The 20,909-nt window shown below is 41.9% G+C and overlaps 1 protein-coding gene across 1 annotated transcript in view; it reads left to right on the top strand.

Annotated features, from left to right (window-relative positions):
- Window positions 1–16,209: 16,209 nt before the first annotated feature.
- Window positions 16,210–20,909, top strand: part of POU2F1 (POU class 2 homeobox 1) — a 67,251-nt gene continuing 62,551 nt past the window's right edge. The window contains 2 exon segments of the mRNA XM_077761764.1: window positions 16,210–16,264; window positions 19,480–19,545. Coding sequence (XP_077617890.1) covers window positions 16,237–16,264; window positions 19,480–19,545 — 94 coding nt within the window. The 5' untranslated portion in view covers window positions 16,210–16,236.

Raw genomic sequence — 20,909 nt, 5'->3', positions numbered from 1 at the left:
CGTGAGAACATGACCTGAGCCGGAGTGGGACGCTCAACTGCCTGAGCCACGCAGGCACCCTGAAAACACTTTTATTAATAAAAGCAAGGAATGGTCATACTGAATTTATTTAAGGAAAAGATACTACTGTTTAGATTAGACTTTGTATTGTTTTTCTCTCTCTGGTTGTTAGCTATTACATTAAGTGACCCACAGGGAGTACTCTCTTGAATTAATCCTTTAGTAAAAGCGTATTTACCATTTGGTAATTGGCATCTCTTAACTTTTCACAGATGCATTGATTATTGCTGCTGGGCTGAAAGCCACTTTGGGCCTAGATGAAAATACTTTACATTATTTTGCTTGATAATCCCAAAGGTGGGATTTTTTTTTTTGTATTTGTTCTTTACTAAGATACCATAATTGTTAATTTCACTCAGTGAGCATTGAGACTTTTTTAACCAGTCTAAGGCCAGAACAACCCCTTTGCCATTGCCAGCCGTGCATGTTTCCATGGAAACTCAATAGGGTCTAGCAGGGTTTCTGTTGTGACGACCATACCTGGCTTATTTGCATCCAATTTAAATTGGGGAGATTTCAAAAGAATAAAATGTCTGTAGGTGAGTCAGGGGACAGCCAGAAAGAGCTTGTCACTTTGTAACCATCATGTTGATCTAAAGAGGAAGAGTTGGGTGGGTATCCCTTATTATAGTTCATGTTTCTGGAGGGTTTTGGGGGTCTGCTAAAGAGTATATTTGTTCTGTGTACTTATCTGTGTCATTGTATGTTTTGTTTTTACTTTTGGTTTAGGAAGATCTCTTTAAATTAAATATCCTAACTTATATCCTTCTTTAAATCCCCTAACTTAATGATTTTAAAATTCTCGTAAAGGAAGTACATGGAGATCAGACTCTTTTTCAAGAGAGAAAGAATTTCATTGCCTTCCAGTTTTATAATGTAATAGAATGTCTTAGTTTCTTCCCACTGTTGCAGAATTACTGCAGAATTTTATGTTGATCTGTACTTTTCAAGTGTTCTGAGCTGCTATGAACCCCTTTCACAAACATAACTTTATCTAAAAAGAAGGCAGTTTTCACTGCCTTCTTCACATATTTGACTTTGTTTGCACCATTAAACTTAAGCCTTTGTTTCAGAGTTTCATAAATGGTTAGGACCATCAGTGAATGGATAGAAAAAAACTATATGGACTAGTTACATGAGTGCCCAGTACAGTTATATAAAACCTAGATGCTATTATTTTTTTTTTAATATTTTTATTTATTTCTAGGAGAGAGAGATACAGCGTGAGCAGGGGAGGGTCAGAGAGAGAGGGAGACACAGACTGAAACAGGCTCCAGGCTCTGAGCTGGCTGTCAGCACAGAGCCTGACACGGGGCTCGAACCCATGAACCGCGAGACCATGATCTAAGCAAAAGACGGACACCCAACCGACTAAGCCACCCAGGTGCCCCTAGATGCTATTATTAATAAGTTGTGCTACTCACTTAGTTACGCACATTTATAGTAGTTGTACTAATGAGTTAGGCTAATTCAAAAATAGCTGCATGGTACAGGTATATGGCAAATAAGAGCACATGTGCCAACTCCTCTTCCTTAGTTCAGGCTGCGTGGACTGCAGGATTGGAAGATATTCTGTCAGAGGGTGGTGGTCCCCCGGGGACAGGGATTCCCAAATCCCCGCCAAATATCGCCCTTCCTTGTTTTCTAAAGACAAGATGTAATCTGTACCTTTTTTCAGGTGATCTGACAGTGATCTGTCACTGTGAACACACACACATATGTACGTATACACTGAAGTAGTGCTTGTAAATTCGGAAGCAGGTAGCATGGAGTTGGGGATTTTTTTTATATTAGTGAGATTTACTCTTTAAAGAAAACACGAAGGAGGCTGTTTTATTCAGCGGCAGGAAAGAGCAGCACCTTATTTATTTATTTATTTTTTAATATTTTTATTTATTTCTAGGAGAGAGAGAGACAGCGTGAGCAGGGGAGGGTCAGAGAGAGAGGGAGACACAGAATCCGAAACAGGCTCCAGGCTCTGAGCTGGCAGTCAGCACAGAGCCCGACGCGGGGCTCGAACCCACGAACCGCGAGATCATGACCCAAGCGAAAGTCGGACCCCTAACCGATTAAGCCACCCAGGCGCCCCAAGAGCAGCACCTTATAATACACGTTCCAAGACTTTTCCGATGTCCCTCCGTGTTCCTGAAGTGAGGGCAGGTGCTCGGGTGCCTGTTTTGTACGTGAGGAAACGGGCCCGTTTAGGCAGCCGGACACACCTGGAGCTCCGTGTTCCCCACGGTGTGCCTGTTCTCTCTTAACGTGTTCGCTTACTGTATACGGCTGACTCAGGCTCGCCTTCTTCTTTTTGTTTTCGTAGACTGGAAAAGTAAGAAGAGCTTTCCTGCCTTTTTAATTACCAAACTGCTCTCAGTTTTCAATGAATCAGTTCAAAGAAAGAATGCAGTCATTCTATACCTGGTAAATATTTTCTGCTCATAAAAGCTATTAACGTAGTAGCCTCTGATAAATCCAGGTGTTTATGATGATTACCTTTAATTTTGTGGGATGACTATAAAAGTGACTTACCGTATGTATGATATTAACTCTGAAATTTATTTGATATTTATTGTTATGGTGGAGTGATGCTTCGAATGTCTGTGCCCCAGCCAGCAACGGAAGCTAGTTTAGAATAGGCCCTAGTACTTAGATTAGGCTCTGTTGGGGTTTTCTGGGGGGGAAAGTTGTGAAATTAATGCAAATAGGGTACATAAATATATTATTAACCTTTTTATTCAGATGATACACATTAGCAGTATTCCCAATGTAGTTTAGTAGAAGTACTTTGTATATAATAGTTTTATAAAATTAATCTAGTAATCAGAATATTAAGCCTACCTTTTACCACTTTATCCATGACCTAAGTGAAGGTTAGAGAGATCAGGTAACTTGCTTATGTAAGTTCAACTAGCCAGTGTAGAGCCGAGATCAGAATCTAGATCAGAGGCTACATATTTTGATTCCTACTATAGGGCCTTTAAGAAGTTCTCGTTTTTTAAGTACCTTAAATAAGAATTGACATGCTCAAGGGGCGCCTGGGAGGCTCAATCTGTTAAACGTCCGACTTCGGCTCAGGTCATGATCTCACGGCTCGTGGGTTCGAGCGCTGCATCGGGCTCTGTGCTGACAGCTCAGAGCCTGGAGCCTGTTTCAGATTCTGTGTCTCCCTCTCTCTCTGACCCTCCCCTGCTCACGCTCTTTGTCTCAGAAATAAATACAACATTCAAAAAAGAATTAACATGCTCAAGAGAGTAAACAAACCATAGTGGCATTTCGTTTGGACCTTCTATAGAGCTTAGAATGTTAGTTGTAGGGTCAGAGAAGACAAATGGACTTATTTATGCTACATTAAATACTTTATCTATTAACAACAGTATTAACAGCTGTTAATTGGCTGCTAGGAACCACTAAATCTTTGAGATACACTTTAAGGATGAGGAGACTTCTTGGGCATATTGTACCCGTTTTGCAGAAGAGGAAGCTGAGGCTTAGAATGAAAGCTTAGGATGTTAGAAGTGACTTCAGAGCCTGTTACTAAGCTGTGAAGCCTGTTGATTTTTGGAATTAAAACTTAATTGTCCAGCCTATGACATGTTAAATGATACTGATTATGGGACAGTTTCCTCTCATAATTCACCCATCTAAAAATCTCTGCATTTTAGAGACATATTGAGGTGGTGCAGAGAATCCATGTCTCCCTCTGTGATGATTTTAACCATAGGAATCATATTTGCTGTATTTATAATGAAATTGAAAGTAATGGGCTTTATACCCCCTTTAAAAAAGAAAGGTGTTTATAAAATACTTGTATATGCTTGAAGCAAACTAATTTGAGCAGGTCCAAAGGTCTGTTTCTGTGTGACTGAACCCTTGTCTCCATGATTCTACTTCCTATAGTCGATCATCAAGGAATGGGTTTTTTTCTAAAATATTTTTAAAACAGGTTTTTCAAAATTAGTTACATCTTTGATGAAAGAAATTGATGTTACATTAAAAAAATTGATACATTTCAAGTGTCTGGCTTGGGGGTAAATAAAGACTTATTATGTTAAGTGAAACTGTAATGATGGAGGTATAAAGAAAATTCCTTCTTTATTTAGTAAAGCACTCAGAGTACCTGAGTTTGCCCAGAGTAGGTGTATCTTTGCCATAAAACCTGACTCAGACCCTGAAACTCCCCTTTCCCTGCGAATCTTTTCACTGATTTACCACCATGCCTGGCCGAGGAGGGTGGGGATGCATAGAATGTAGACAGTGAGATACTAAAACTACATTTTATTAGTAGCTCATGTGAAGTAACTTTGATTTCTGGTAGCGTGAAATGTAACTTGTGTGAATTTTAACCTCTACCATTCGGAGTGAGAAATGTACCTTAGATTGCCTGGTATCTTTCTGTTTTTAGGCAGTCCTATATTGGGACTTTGTAAAAGGTGAGATACATTGACAAATTCTATTCTTTTTTAGTTAAATTCTTTCTAACTGGAGCTTGTGAAGATGGTGTGACTCTTGTTGATACGATGACATTTGAGAAGATAACAGCGTTGCTTAGCTTCGGAATACTGCTTGCAGATACTCCATCCGGGTTGCCAGGAGGGAGGGTCGGCGGGGGCGGCTGCTGGGTATTGAGCGCCTCCTGTGTAGGGCGTGTGCCCGACGCACCCCCGGCGTCCTCTCCTTCTTAGTAGAAGCGTAGAAGCGCGAGAAGCAGAGCAAGGAGAAGCAGGCCCGCTGGGCACAGTGAGGCCTCGCTTTTGGTTGGGACGGTCGGCTGGTCACCTGCGCTGGGCAGCACCCAGGGCTGCTGGTTCTTTCCAGTGGTCCGAGTCACTGTCACCTGCGGCTGCCGTCGTAGTGCCTGTGTGGCCAGACGCACGTCCGTTCTTGGCTTTTTGGTGGGGAGGGTGTCAGTTTTTAAGTTTTCAGAAAACTGTAGTTGTCGATACTGTATTATATACTTGAAATTGTTCTTAGACGCTAGATCTTATGTTAAGTGCTCTTGCCACACACGATTTTTTTTTTGAATGAAAAAGGAGGGGGGCAACTTGGAGGTGATGGGCAAGTTTGTGGCCTTGTTTGTACTCTGACAGGTGTATACTTATCTCTAAATTTATCAAATTGTATGTATATATTAAATATGTACAGCTTTATGTAGGCCAGTCATAACTCAATAAAATGTTTTTCCAAAAGAGCAAAAGAGAAAATCTATCCTGAAATGGTACTCAAGGATTAAAACGTGAGGAAAAGGAAGAAATCAGCATGTTCAGATAATTGTAACATTAGTAAGACTCTGTTCTTACATGTACAGCAAAGATGATTTGGAGCCCATGGATTAAAAGTTAGTTACCATACACAGGGGCGCCTGGGTGGCTTAGTCGGTTAAGCGTCCGACTTTCGCTTAGGTTATGATCTCGCGGTTCGTGGGTTTGAGCCCCGCGTCGGGGCTGACTGCCAGCTCAGAGCCTGGAGCCTGTTTCGGTCTGTGACTCCCTCTCTCTCTGACCCTCCCCTGCTCACGCTGTCTCTCTCTCTCTGTACTAGAAATAAATAAAAACATTAAAAAAAAAAAAAAAAGTTACTATACACATCATCTTGACAGTGATATTTACTAAATTATCAAGAGTATAATATTACCATTATCGTTTTCATAATTCTTGATCATTTTCAAAACAATTTATATTCTGATTTTAATTTTAAGAACACACGTGGGAGATAGCACAACCCCTGTTTTTCAAATGAGAAAAATTAAGGTTCAGATGCCGTGTGAAGTGTCCTGGGGACGCCATAGGCTGGCTGCTCAAAGAACAGAAATTTCTCATCTCAATGTTCTGGAGGCTAGAAATTTGAGATTAAGGTATTAGGATTGGTTCCTTTCCCCCTTTTTATAAGGGTATCAGTAGCCTTGAATTGGGACCCACCCTGCAGACCTCATCTTAATTTGGTCATCTGCAAAGACTGTTTCCAAATAAGGTCACATTCACAGATCCTTGGGATTAGGCCTTTAACGTCTTTTGAGAGGCACAATTCAACCCATAAGGGAAGTTAGGCCTTTTGCTCAACATCTCTTACGTAGGAAGGTTAGACCTATCACATTGTAGTGCCACTGCATTCGTAGTTTTAGAAGAACATAAAAATGTACCTATAATACCACATTTAAAATTAATTTTCTAATACTGTATTTTGTCTGGGTAGATTTTTACTTAAAGTTAACCAAGTTTCTAAAATTTAATTAGAGGGGTTCTCGCCTGGCTCATTCAGAAGAGCATGGAACTCTTTTTTTTTTTTTTTATGTTTTATTTATTTCTGAGAGAGAGAGAGAGAGCATGAGCAGGAGAGGGTCAGAGAGAGAGGGAGACACAGAATCTGAAACAGGCTCCAGGCTCTGAGCTGTCAGCACAGAGCCCGACGTGGGGCTCAAACCCACGAACCCGTGAGACCATGACCTGAGCTGAAGTCGGACGCTTAACCAACTGAGCCACCCAGGCGTCCCCAAAAGACCATGGAATTCTTGATCTCGGGGCTATGAGTTCAGGTCCACATTGGGCATGGAACCTACTTAAAAATAGTTCTACACAGGTACCGCCGAGTACTTTGTGACTAAGGTACAAAACCAATTGGAGCAAACAGAGGAAGGATAGTCTTCTTGACAAGTGATTTAAAAAAAAAATTTAGTCCTCATACCATTGAAAAACATAAAAGAAAACTTTTAGGACATAGGACTTGATGAATAGTTCTTTTAAAAAAATATTTTTAACGTTCATTTATTTTGGGGCGGCGGGGAGAGAGAGTGAGTGCACGTATGCAGGGATGACCTGGGGAAGGACAGAGAGAGAGAGAGAGGGTGAGAGAGAATCCCAAGCAGGCTCCACACTGTCAGCGCATGTGGGGCTTGATCTCACGAACCATGTGATCATGACCTGAGCTGAAATCAAGAGTCGGTTGCGTAACTGGTGGGGCCCCCAGGTGCCCCAACACTTGTCGAATAATAGTTGTTAAACGTGACACCAGAGGGGCGCCAGGGCGGCCCGGTCAGTAGAGCATGCGGCTCTTTTTCTTTGGGTTGTCGGTTTGAGACCCGTGGTGGGTATAGAGATGGCTTAAAAATAAAATCTTTTTAAAAAATCACACCAGAAACACAGCCTACAGAAGAAAAAATTGATAAATTAGATAAACTTTATCAAAANNNNAGGGAGTCACAGACTGAAACAGGCTCCAGGCTCTGAGCTGGCAGTCAGCACAGAGCCCGATGCGGGGCTCGAACCCACGAACCGCGAGATCATGACCTAAGCGAAAGTCGGACGCTTAACCGACTAAGCCACCCAGGCGCCCCAGACTTAATCAAAATTAAACTTTTGCTGGGTGCTAAAACTTCTTTAAGAGGATGAAAAGGTGATTCTCTCTCTCTCTCTCTCTCTCTCTCTCTCTCTCTCTGCCCCTTTGTCACTCATGCATGTGAGTGTGATAAATAGGTAAACATTTTTTTAAAAAGAGGGAGGCGGCTGGGGGGCTCAGTCGGTTAAGTGTCCAACTCTCGGTTTCAGCTTAGGTCATGGTCTCCCGGTTTGTGTGTTCGAGCCCACACAGGTCGAGCCCCACACCGAGACTGCTTGGGATTCCCTCTCCCTTTCTCTTTGCCTCTACCCACTCCTCTNGTGAAAAGGAAAGCCCCCAGTGGGAGAAACTGTTTGCAAAGCACATACCTGATGAAGGACTGTTATATGAAAACCCTGGGAACTTGACCCCCTGGAGGAAAAGGACCCTCTTGCGCTCTTGCTGGGAACGTAAATTGGTGCAGCCACTGCAGCAGTCAGTTTGGAGGGTCCTCAAAAGTTAAAAATATAATTACCATCTGATCCAGTAATTCCATTACTGTGTATTTACCCCCAGAAAACAAAAACACTAATTCAAAAAGATACACGTGCCCCTGTGTTTACTGCAGCATTATTTACAAGAGCCAAGTTTCGGAAGCAGCCCAAGTGTCCATTGAAAATGGATTCAGAAGATGTATCTATACACACAATGAAATATTCCTTGGCCATAAGAAGAGATAAGATCCTGCCACTTGTGAAGACACGGGCGGACCCACAGGCCGTTCGTTAAATGAAATAAGTTAGAGAAAGACAAATACTGTATGACTTCACTTATACGTAGAATCTGAAACACAAAACAAATGAATAAGCAAAAAGCAGACTCAGACGTGTAAATACAGAGGACAGACTGATGGTTGCCAGGGGGGGGAGTGGAAGGACAGGCAAAGGGTGAAGGGGATGGAGAGATAAGGCTTCCGGTTCTGGAATCCGCAAGTCACAGGAACCAAAGTCACAGCAGAGCGAGTGTTGTCTGTGGGATTGTAGTGGTGCTGAATGGCGACGGACCGTAGCTGCACCTGTGAGCGGAGCGTAACGTTAGAAGTTGTTGGGTCCGTGTGTTCTGTACCTGAAACCTGTGTAATGTGTGTCAGCTGTACTCAACACACACACACACACACACACACACACACACACACACAGAAACTCAGTCCTAAAAATCCAAGCAGTTCATTAGAAAAAGGGAGATTTTTGGAGCTGTAGAAAAATCCAAAAGAGTGGAATAGACATGTCCCTGAAGAGGCTATACAAATGGTTAATTAAGCATGTGAAAATATGTTTTGCTATTAGTGGCCATTAGGGAAATGCAGATAAAGACCATTCTGAGATCTCACTACACACCTATTAGAATAGCTAAAGTGAAAAGTAATGACAGTAGCAAAAGCTGGTGTAGATTTGGAGAAGCTGGATCTCTCATACATTGTGGGAATCTAAGATGGTACAGCCAGTTTGGAAAATATTTGGAATTTCTTTAAAAACTAAATATACACTTAGCATATGACTGAGCAGTATCACTTTTTTAAAGAAGTTTTTACTTATTTATTTTTTTTTAGTAATCTCTACACGCAACATGGGACTCAAACTCACAACCCCAAGATCAAGAGTCACATGTTCTTCCAACTGAGCCAGCCAGGTGCCCCCAGCAATAGCACTTCTATGCATTTATCCCGGAGAAATAAAAATTTGTCCACATAAAAATATATACACAACTATGCTTATGTATTATAGATGAGCGTTATTTACCAGATGTGTCCTTTGCAAGTATTTTCTCCCAATGTGAAGCTTGTGATCCAATGTACATCCCAAGTACGAATGTTTGTAGCACATTTTTCGTAATAACTCCAAACTGGAAACAACCAGAAAATCTTCAAAGAGGTGAACGGTTAAAGAAATTATGGTACATTCATACCATGGAATATTCTGTTCAGCAGTAAGAAGGAATGAACTACTGATACACAGGAGAACTTTCTTTGATCGTAAGTTCTTCCATTGAGTTGAAACATGCCGCCCTCAAATGGTCATATACTGTACAATTCCATTTGTACAGTATTCTCAGCATGAGAGAATTATAAAGTAAGATGACAGATTAGTGGTTGTCAAGGGTTCAGAATAGCCACAGGAAGGGGAATGGATATGCCTATAGTGAGGTAGCAGGAGGGAATTCTTTGTGACGAAATAGTTCTGTGTTTTGATTGCAGTGGTGGTCATGTGACCTACCTCCACATGCAACAGTAAAATGACATTGAATTATATGTACCCTTTATATCAATGTCATTTGCCTTGATTTGACAGCACATTGTAAGATGTAACCAGCAGAGAAACTGGGTGAAGCCTTTACAGATTCAAAATAGAAAGTTAAAAACAAAAGAGAGATTATCATTGCCATAGGATTTCGGAGAAACACATAGTACTTGACATTGAGGGGAGTGAAAGATCTGAGGTCAGTTTTTGAACCTGCCTTTAGAGGAAAGGTAGACTTTTCATGAGTAGATACGGGGATGAAAGATATGTTAGTTGCCAGTCAGGAAACGTTAGTGTTGTTAGCACATATCAATAACATCCAGTTAGTCGAAAGAACATTTTAGTTCAGTGGAAGATCTCACACAGGCTCCGGGATAGTTGTTACTCTTGTATTTTCGCGTAAATTTATGAAACCTGAGAGTAAGACACAAAGAGCATAAAATGACCAATATCATAAATGAGACATAATGGTTCAAAGGACAGATGGGAATAATAAAGTAGCCTGTGGTTTTAAGGATTTCATGGGTTTAAGGAATGGAATCAGGGAAAACGTTACGTCACACTTGTTGAGGTAGGAGAAGTCTAATATTGACCGAAGATGTCAAGACAAATTATAGGCTTTGTGTTGAAGCTGCCTTGTCACCTGTTCTTTTACTCCAGGGAATAAATTATACTTGGTGATGATGGTTTTGGATGATGGCCTCATGTTTCTTTCCATTCAATTGTAAGCTTTCTGTGGCTCAGCTTTTATCCCCAGTTCCTATCCCGGTGCCTGGCAGCTCCTTGTAAATATTTGCTGAATGTGCTCATGCATGAAGTCAGTAACTTTGCAAAACTGTTGAAGAAACAGTTCTAGAAGTAAAGAAGCAGGATGGTAAGATAGGCCAGACAGGCACGTTTAGTGTGGCGGCAGAACTTTAGTACAGCTAGTGAGATTTCAGCTTTACGACTAAGAAATGCAGGATTGGGTTCTGTGCTGATATGTTTACTAGAGGATGCCGGCGGTGGGGGAGCCGTGGGGTGACTGCGGCATGGGTGCGGGGAGGAGCGTAGAAGCGCAGCCGCTCCCCCAGCTGCTCCAGGGGGGTAGCTCTCTTAGCAGGCCAGCAACGACTCATTAGATGAAGTGATGCCTTGAGGGTCCCTGCTCGAAAGGCGCTGTTGCCCTACAGCTCACGAGCGCCCCCTAGGATGTCGGTGCGAACCGGCTGCCACAGCCCGGTGGCTCGGTCATCAGGGTCATCATGCGACTGTGCTCCCGAGCCTGTTCACGCTGGGCCGATTGTACTTATTTCAGTTACATGATTTAAATCATTATTATATAAACTAAGGAGAAGAACAGGAAGAGATGATGTTTCTATGAAAACTTAAGTTGAATGTTTTGAAAAGATTAGATAAAGGGTAATTACTAAAAAATACTGCTGAATTAGATGTGAAAAAAAGAGCTGTAAAATATTAGGGATGAATTATTCTTTAAAAAAAAAAGGAAAGAAAAAGAATCTGTACTGAGTGTTTGGTGTTTCTTTTCAGTTCTTACCTTACTTTTAAAGAAGCTCTTCGATCTTCTTTATGAAGTCTATTTAGGAGGTTGAAATCTGCAATAAAAAAGCAAATCAGATTGCATTTTATCTAGGAAGGAGCATCGTTTTGTGAAATTTGTCTTGAGTTTTTTATATTCTTAATATATGTAAAATATGCAAAGCTTGAAACACAAAGCTTAAGAAATTGAAACTGGAAATATGAGAGTAAATATTAAGGACCTGATTTACCTAGAAAGAAGAGGAAACTCAAATTAGTGGATTCAGATTTTAAAGCAAAGTCTTTGGTCCACCATCAAAAGATTGGTAAATGCATACGTATTTATGTACTTTCTGTTAACATGAGATGTTTAAGATATGCATGTAATGATTTTAGGATATTTATTTTAGGTTGACTTTTTTAACCAACTTATATATCTCTGCCCCTTACTAGTGTGACCTAAGAGCCATTCTCCAGGCCTCAGTTTGGTTTTTAGGAAGTAAGATTATCCTTCTGATCTCTTGTTGTTTAGCAGTGCTTACTTGCCAAATTGATAAAATAAATTCTGTCTTGGGGCGCCTGGGTGGCTCAGTCGGTTAAGCGTCCGACTTCAGCTCAGGTCATGATCTCACGGTTCGTGGGTTCAAGCCCCGCGTCGGGCTCTGTGCTGACGGCTCAGAGCCTGGAGCTGCTTCGGATTCTGTGTCTCCCTCTCTCTCTGCCCTTCCCCTGCTCACGCTTTCTCTCTTTCTCAGAAATAAATAAAATGTTAAAAACATTTTTTTAAAAATTCTGTCTTGCTGTTTGTCCCTCTAGATTTTTAGTAAATAGCAGACATTCCATTCTCTTAAGTCTTTTTTCCTTGAGCACTAAAATCTCCATGTTGCCGCCTTATGGGGCACCATTCACATATACTGTGATAACAGTTTATAATCCTTGAGATACTGAAGTATTTTTATGCCGAGCACCTGCTGACGCAGTGTCTTTGTTTTCTGTAAACAGGGTGGTAAGGAGACTAAAGAAGTGGTAGATTTTGAAAAGAGGTGAAGATTAAAGAGGATATTGGTGTGAGATTGCCGAGGAGTGAGAGCAGTGGANTGGGGGGGGGGGGGGGGGGGGGGGGTGCAGGTGTGAGGGAACAGTTGCTGAGTTGGACACCCTCCCCTCCCCAGTGGACTAGATACACAGGCACCCAGGATGGCCCGTGCAGGCGCGGCTCCTCCGGAATGTTACCAGGTGGGAACTTGATGGTTCGGGGAGGAGAGTACAGGCCCCTCAGCTCACATCACACACAGGATGTGATTTACAAAGCTGGCTTGTGATTGAGCCGTCACTGTCCCCCGTTGCCCTTCTGATGAGACCCAGACTAGCCCATAAGATCGTGAGTGAAAAATGACTGCAGTACAGACAGTGTTAGCCACGAGGTCTGGGTCCTGGAAGAGCATTTATTTATTTCTTTTTCAAGAAAGGGCTCCGAGGCGTGGGCTGGCTCGGGGGAGGAGCCTGGGCCTCCTGGTCTCGGGGTCATGAGTTTGGGCCCCGTGTTGAGTGCAGAAAGTACGAAAGTGAGAAGGAGAAGGAAAAATAAAGACTCCGTTTTAAGCATAATTTTGAGATAATGTGAATTTCTACTTTGCCTTTTCAGCTCCTCTGTATACTTCCATATGCTAGTGTTTTCTTTTTGACCTTTGTGAACCCTGTGCTCCCAGCCCAGTCCACTGAGTCCAGGTCAGCTAACCTGCATTTCTTTTATAAGAGTATTGACTGGCCTCTTTCCAGTGGGAACAATTATTACCGCGCTAATCAACTCCTAAATGGGGTGTTGAAGGAAAGCAATTGAATTGGATTAATTTATGCTGAAGTGTGAATGACTGACAGCCCCACAGACTTCCCAGAAATTCTTTTCTTTTTTTTTTTAAAGGGTATTCTTTTTAGGTTAAGTTTTAATCTGATATTTCGGACAGAGAACCAAATAAAGTGAACATTTGAGCTTTATGGGAAAAGCTGTCTTCTTTTGGATCTAACCGTGCCATGACTGGGGGAGTGCAGAGGAGAGAGATGGTGGCCACCCTCCCCCAGTCCATCTGTAGAGGCCTAGACGGCCTTCTAGTAGGTAAACCTGCCTTTCAGGGCGTGCAGAGTACCTACTGCACGAGAGGCAAGTAGGGGTTTTCTGGTCTTTGCTGTTGTAGCAAAATCCGCCGGGCAGGTGAGGCTTCGTGTGACTCTGGCTGAGGCTGCGAGTGACTCTGGCTAGCTGCACCTCCTCCGGGCGGGTGAGGCTTCGTGGGACCTCAACGCAGCGTCCCCTCCTGTCCCTGGAGAGAAGATGGTGACTTTTGTGGTAGAGGGAAGGGGGTCCCTCTGGGTGGCGTCCACGTGAGTTGGTGAGCCCTGTGGGACTCTCCTGGGTTTAGAGGGGGGTTGGCGCTTGGTGACATCACACGGCCAGGGTCCTGCGGCTGCAAGGGGCCTTCCAGCAGACACTTGGTAGCTGGCAGTGATTGTCAGGCCGCAGTCCACGCCCTGCTTAGCCGATTTAGGAAAGGCCTAATTAGTGTGAGAAAGGTACTTAGACGTAGCACCGCACAGCGTGAGAAGCAGAGGGTGAGCCACAGAGGGCTTCTGTCATAAGTACAGGCGGTAAGTGTAAACTTTTATGAAAGCAAAAGAGGCGAGAAACACACATTGATACCTCCTGTATTCCAGTCACATTCATCATTGCTTCTCATCTTTTCTCACCAGGCAGAATGTGTATAGTCCACTGCGTTCAGAACTCATTTGAATTTCATGTTTTCTCGTGTAATGTATTCTTGATTGTTTTAATACAAAGTGTTGTGAATTATTATTGAATAAAATCGGTGCACTTGAAAGATGTAGCGTGTTTATCCTGGGTCGTGACGGCTCCCCGGCCACAGCCGCCTCGTGCGCGGGTCCGTGATCCAGGCCGAGAGGCACGCGCGTCCTCACAGCAACCTGGGGACCAAAATGCTGTCGTTTTACTGATGAGGAACCTAGGACTCAGGGAGGGAACGAACTTGATTTCATTGGTACTGAATGGCAGTGTTAAATTTCTCCCCAAACTCTTTCCTCACACGGACTTTGTGATTCTGTAAAACAGAAAAACTAGAAATATAAATAGAGTGCTTACCTAAAAGTTAAGAAGGTTTTGGGTTCTGATCCTCCTTCATTTATTGACTTTCAAAGAAATCTTTTTAAAGGTCCCTTATGGAAGTCTTCTTGCCTTGCATTTCCACAGGCGCGAGTTGAGTTCAATTTGAACCTTAATGTTAGAAAAATGTACACACATATTTTAAAAAATCAGACACTTGGCATTCTTGAAGACTTGTTCTAAATGAAAACAATTATTAAGGGGATAATACCCTGGAGAACTCTCCTCAGTTCTAGTGCACTCTTCTGTGTATCTGGACATACTTGACTTTTAAACACAAAATCTTTGTCACCAATTATTAGTCCCCTCACTACACTGAAAACAAGCCATTTTAGTTTGCTGCCTTGAATATTCAAGCCCCCTATGCCTACCACTTCCATAACTTGGCCACAGTGTGTAGTAACAGCCAAGAGCTCAGATTTTGATGTCAGCAAAATTCAATTTTAAATTCTGACTCTGAAGTATTAGTGTAGCAGTGGGTAAGGTGCTTTAGCTCTCTGTCCCTCGGTTTCCTTTTTCTCCTTTTTCTTTTTTTCTTTACAAAGAGGGTAGTAATACCTACTTCCTGGGATTTTTTATAAGTCTTCTGCCGAGCTGTCTTTGGCGATCACAGTGGAATGTCATATTCCTTAAAAGCTTGGGCCTGAGGTTTACCTTGGAAATTCACTTTACATTGAATAGATCTTCAGCAAAGAGTATAAGTATATACTTTCTTATACATTTGGTGAAGTTTACTTAAATACTAAGTAATTTCATAATTTTTATGACCCCTTTTTTGGGTGATTGATATTGTGAATAACAAACTGTCTTCAACTTTAGATTGATTTTGATGGAGGAAGGACACTATAATATGGGGCATTCAGCTAATCTCTTCTGTTAATTTGATAGTATGAAGAGATTTATAGACAGTGAATTTCCAGTCTCTTGAAAATAATTCTACAGCCCCTCGCACTGTTTCTGGATTTATGTTGCTGCCTTGTGTTATGGCGGGGCTTTCCCCAGACAGTGTATGTTAATATTTGGAAAATTCCCTATCAGCCTGGCACCATCATGCCAGCCCTGTGTTCTGCCTCTACCTTGCTAATTGTTTCCTTGGGATTATTTGGATTGTGTAGAAAGCTTTTTGCAAATCCTCTTATTACTGAAGTCATTGTTGCCAGCAGGAATAAGATTAAAGGTGCTTAAGTCTGCAGAGTTGTTGCTAATTTGTAAGTGTCATTTCAGTGCCATTTTAACAGAACTCTGCCTCTTCTCCCCCGGCACTATCTCAAGTTAGGTCCGAGGAGCTAGGCCATTGGAAGAAATCTCATTTTATCCTCCTAATTATTATGCTGGCACTCAGGAGATAATTTTTCCCTTCATGCACTGCCAATTAATATGCAAATGAGCTGATAAATATTTATGCAAGGATTTAAATTATGCAGGGAGTGCTTTCAGTGTGTTCTGTAAATGAATTGTTCGTGGACTTCAAAGTGCTGGCTGCTGTGCTAACGAGGAGAGATTTGCATAAGGCCCTAATCACACGCATACTGATTAAGCTTCATTATGGAAACTGCCAGCTGCAATCTTTGTTTCTATTTTATTACAAAAAGGGGAACTTTTCATGCTTCAGTTGCCTTGACAATGTCAGTCCTAGCTGGTAGGAGAGACTAAAACTCCTCTGAGCAACTGAAGTTTCCTTATTCAGTTGAAGATTGCTATGGTGTAACTGAAGTTGTATTTTGCTTCTCCCCTAATCCACTTTCCACCTCCCACCCTTGTTCTCTTAAGAACATAGTGTAGATTTGTTAGAAATAGTAGTACCTTCTTTCACCCTCCCCACAGTGCTACCTGTTTCCTCCTTGCTTTGGACTGTCTGAACCTCTAGAAGATTTCACAGCAATGCTGGACTGCCGTGACTATGTTCTAGGTGGGTACAGCACAGTTCTTTCTTACAAGCTTTAATATGGAAATCGCGCGTGCGGGTTGACTATGCATAAATGCTTAATCGCATATGCAACCGACGGGGGAGGGGGAGAGGTGGATGGAGCCGAGGAGGAAGGCATTTGCGAGGCAGGAGCGTACTTGAATTCGCAGTAGGTCCCTCCCTACCACTCGCCCTTCTGGTTCAGAGGACATTTTCTGTAGATAGTGTGGATTTGGAATTCAGCTTGAACGGAGGACATTTTTGCTGCTTGGAAATATCTGTTGGGAGCATTTCATGTGGTTCTGAACACACGAAACCTGAAACAAGGTGTAAAGTGCACCTACATAGTATGTACGTGGTAATAAAAAGTGTCTTACAGCCTAATGGCAGATGTCTTCTGTAAAAACCAAGGTGCCTGGTGAGAACGAAGGTGGAGCCAGTGTGCAGAGTGGCTCCGCAAGCACCGGTGCAGAGGCGGATGGCCGCGGCTGCCGCGGGGGGCTGCTGATCAGTTTCCAGATTTGGGAGCTGTCAACTGTGCAAATTTTGGCAAATATCAGCCTTTTCAATTTTTTTTTTTTTTTAATCACCGTCCTTTCTTCAGAAAATAGTGTTAAGTGCTGGAAAGCCTGTTTGAAAGTTTTCTCTATAGAACAACAAGCCTTTTAGGGAGGGGGGATGTGCGGCTTGATTATATAAACTGTCTTTGGTAACAAGATTCAAAATAGCTTGAGGCGCTTTGGTTTTGAGCTACGCGGTGGCTCACAGTGGCCCTGTTTTGTGTTGAGTTTTGTCTGGGTGCACAGTTCTTGAAACCTCTTCAGGCCACTCTGGTCACCTGGAAGGTCAGATGATCGGAACTCCAGGACTTTGATACTTAAGGTTTAAAATCGTTGTAAGTGATTTTTTTTCCTCTGTGTCATTTTTCTCACTTGAAAAAGTGAGGCTCCCCTTCCCCCTTCTCCTTCACAGTTGCTAAGGATAAAATTAAATGATACTTCTGTCAATGTTTATATTCTTAGGCAGGAGGAATGGCCCAAACTCAAGTAATATTTGAACAGCACAATAAAAACAACAGTTAAAACATTGATGTCAAGAATTCAGTCCAATGTAAGAGCAATTTGTAGACTGTGTATTAGACTCCTACACGGCTTAGTGTGCCCAGAGAGTAAAAAACTTCAGATAGCAAAAAAGAACTTACTTGTATCTACTCTTTTACATCTACTGAGTTGGGAACTCAAGAAAGGAAAGGAAAATACCTTTTTGAAATATTTTTAGCACTGTATTTTAGAATTAGAAATGGTATCTCTGTTATTTGTAATTAACAGTAAGCGTCATTTGAACAGTCTTCACATCGTTGTACATTAAGTGAGAATTTTATTTGTGTGTGTATGTGTAAAGTCATTTTGTTAAATGTCTTTGACGCTCTGTACAATTCAGTAGTAAATGCCTAGAGGATTCACACGGAATACCTGTGACATAAGTTTTACTTTGGTTACATGGAAATTCGGGTATGAATTGCACAAGGCCAGTTTCCTGACTTGTTAAGAATTATGCCTACTTCTTTGTATAAGATATGTGGAAAAATTGTCACCCTCTTTATGAATGTTAACTGGTTCATATTTTTCCCACTTTGTTTTTAAACATACATTCTGAAGGAAGCATTTTGGTATCTTAACATCTGTTATGATCTTTGCTGCCTTTCATAAGATTTGATTCAGTCATTCAGAAAGCTGATTTTCACTAAGCTGTACACCTGTTCCTTTCAAACCTTGGTATGCTTTCTGGGCCATTTAAATGTTTTGGACAGCAGAGGCCAGGAAGTTGTAGAACTAGTCTCATTTATGACCACAGAATACGAATTTGAATCCTTCAAACATCTGAAGAAAAAAAAAAACACCAGAGATATGATAGAACTGCCTCAAACCAGAAGACCAGAATCTGTTTCAAAAACTTACTAGAAAATGAAGTTTATGGCAGGAGGGCTTGTGATTGTTTCTAGTCACTTAGGCGTTTGGATGCAGCAGCTGTGGACAGCATGGTTGGGGCTTCTGGTGATTGCTTTGATTTCCTCACTGAACTTTGAAGCGGACAAAATGTGCTTTTCAGTAGGGAAAAAAAAAATCAAATATCCCATTGTTTGTTTATTCTCAACTTATAATTAGAGTTAAATGATTTTTAGCCCAGTAGGGGAAAGGGGGGAGCTTACTGGAGAGTAAACTCATTTGATTACAGATACGCTAAGTTTGGGTTTACAGTAGAAGTAGAATAAGGCATATATTAAATGTATATATAATGTATATAATTATATATAATGTATATATATTAAATATATATGTTATATATAGAGAGTTCTTACTCTATTGAAAAGGTGGAAGAAAAGCAGACTTGTTCTTGTGTCTTGCGTATCTTCTGGGAGACCTCATACTGCTTGATGACAACTTTTTACTATGAAAACCTTGATTAAAGAGATGACCCTTAAGGAATTAGACCCCTGCCAGCAGGTTCAAAGGCAATATCAGATGGGTAGTATAATTTCTAGGTGGGCGTGGCTGTGATTCCTTTTTGAAATTATTAGATATCTCTGTTATGCCTTGTGGTACAACTTTTTGTCGTGCTTTATGATTGAGGTATGAATTTGGCATATTCTTACTTTGACGCATGGTTACTTCATCTGGACGGGGAGTAAATATGGAGATACTTTTCTTAGACACCCTTTCTTCTTATTCTGCTGGGTTGAGTTACTGCCAGTCTATTATGAAGATTACCGACGGATTGTTTTGGTTTGATTAACAAATACCTTTGCTTATGGAAAAGAAAATTTTTGAGAATAACGTTTTACTTCCCCAACTTTGTTTCTGTAATGTATTTTATGCTTCGTATTATATTTACTCCTTTTACATGTCAAACTCTTATAACTTTGTTCAGGTTAGATTTCTGTTATCTAACAATTTTGTTCATTGTTAGAAGAATGTTAAAATTCTTTAGAAAGACCGTTTATTCGTGGATCACTTCAGGGTTAAGGGAAATCCTGGATTTCTTTCAGATAACCTGTTACTCTAATTTCCAGTGTTTTTAGTGTTGACACTGCCAGTCTTTGAACTGTGGGACTAACTAACGTTAGTCAGTGCTCTTAAACCTTTCCTTCATCACAGCTTTGCCTCCCTAACCACATCCCCAATTTTTAAAGAACCTCATTCACCTCTGATTCATTGCAGACTCAAGAATGAACAATCCGTCAGAAACCAGTAAACCATCTATGGAGAGTGGAGATGGCCACACAGGTAAGAGACCCTCCTCCCCAGATCCACTTTTCAACTCGGTCTGAGCGTTCCAGAAACTTGCCATTTAGCTGTGATTCCTATTTGGCAAATAAAATCCCATTGGAGTATTGAGCTGTCAAATATGATTTAGTGCTTACAGGAACTGGTATTGTAGTTGTTTAAGATTAATTTCTTCAGATTGCTTCATCTTTTTGTTGCTGTTTATCAGAGAAACTATAGAGTAGTTGAGAGAATAGTCCTTTAGCATCAGGTAGTCCTGGGTATGAATTAGGGATTTGGCCTTTAGGCAGTTCCCTAACTTTATTCAATGGGGATAATGTATTTCATAGGTCATTGTGAATGTTGAAAGGAAATGGATTGGGGGCCCCTGGGTGGCTCAGTTGCTTGAGCGTCCAACTTCGGCTCAGGCCATGATCTCACAGTTCGTGGGTTCGAACCCCGCGTCGGGCTCTGTGCTGACAGCTCAGAGCCTGGAGCCTGTTTCACATTCTGTCTCCCTCTCTCTCTGACCCTCCCCTGCTCACGCTGTCTCTCTATCTCTCAAATAAATAAAACATTAAAAAAAAGGTTTCAAAAAAAAAAAAAAAAGGAAACGGATTAAGCACAGCGCCGGCTACACAGTAACCATTCAGTAAAAAGTTGCTGTTGTTACAAGTGTTAATCAAAACGACAAATCTTACCCCCCCCATTCAGTATAAATTATATTGAAGCGATGCTAGTGTTGGTAGCTAGATACTTAAAAACACATACCTATTTCTAATATGTTCTTTTATTTGGGAATTTTTTAAAATGTATACTTGATGGTCAGAGTCCATACAGAATATCTCCACAGCCCAAACTCTTTATTACATTTACCCAGGTGTCTTTGTCATCTGCCAGAGGTGGGACAGGGACTTGCCCAGTTTCTGGTAAAGACGTAAATGAAGACCCCTCTGCCATGTAAGAAGGGCACTGTGGTCAGGAATACACGGGAAGTAATAGTTTCTAAGTAAACTAGGTTTTTCACCTGCGGAGAGGGTCGCCTCTCCGACCGTCATTTTAAAAACGACCTCCTGCGGGAGACAGTGCGAGTGCGAGTCCCTCNCCCCCCCCCCCTGCGTCCCCCCCCTGCCGCCGCACCCCTGCATCCCACCCCTGCCTCCCACCCCTGCGCCCCACCCCTGCCGCCGCACCCCTGCGTCCCACGCCTGCCGCCGCACCCCTGCATCCCATCCTTGCCGCTGCACCATCTTTTAATTTGAAGTAGACGAGTCCCACCAGGACATGCTTCCTGCCTTCGTGTCTTTCATTCTAACCCGTCCTGTGCCTGGAGACGCCTGCTAGGCTTTTTGTCTCTGAGGGGCACCTGTGCCTGCGTGTGAGGG

This window comes from Crocuta crocuta, unplaced genomic scaffold (genome assembly GCF_008692635.1).
Source record: "Crocuta crocuta isolate KB4526 unplaced genomic scaffold, BGI_CrCroc_1.0 scaffold243, whole genome shotgun sequence".
NCBI lineage: Eukaryota > Metazoa > Chordata > Mammalia > Carnivora > Hyaenidae > Crocuta > Crocuta crocuta.
Note: the sequence above shows the minus strand (reverse complement) of the source record. Positions and strands in the feature narration are given on the sequence as shown.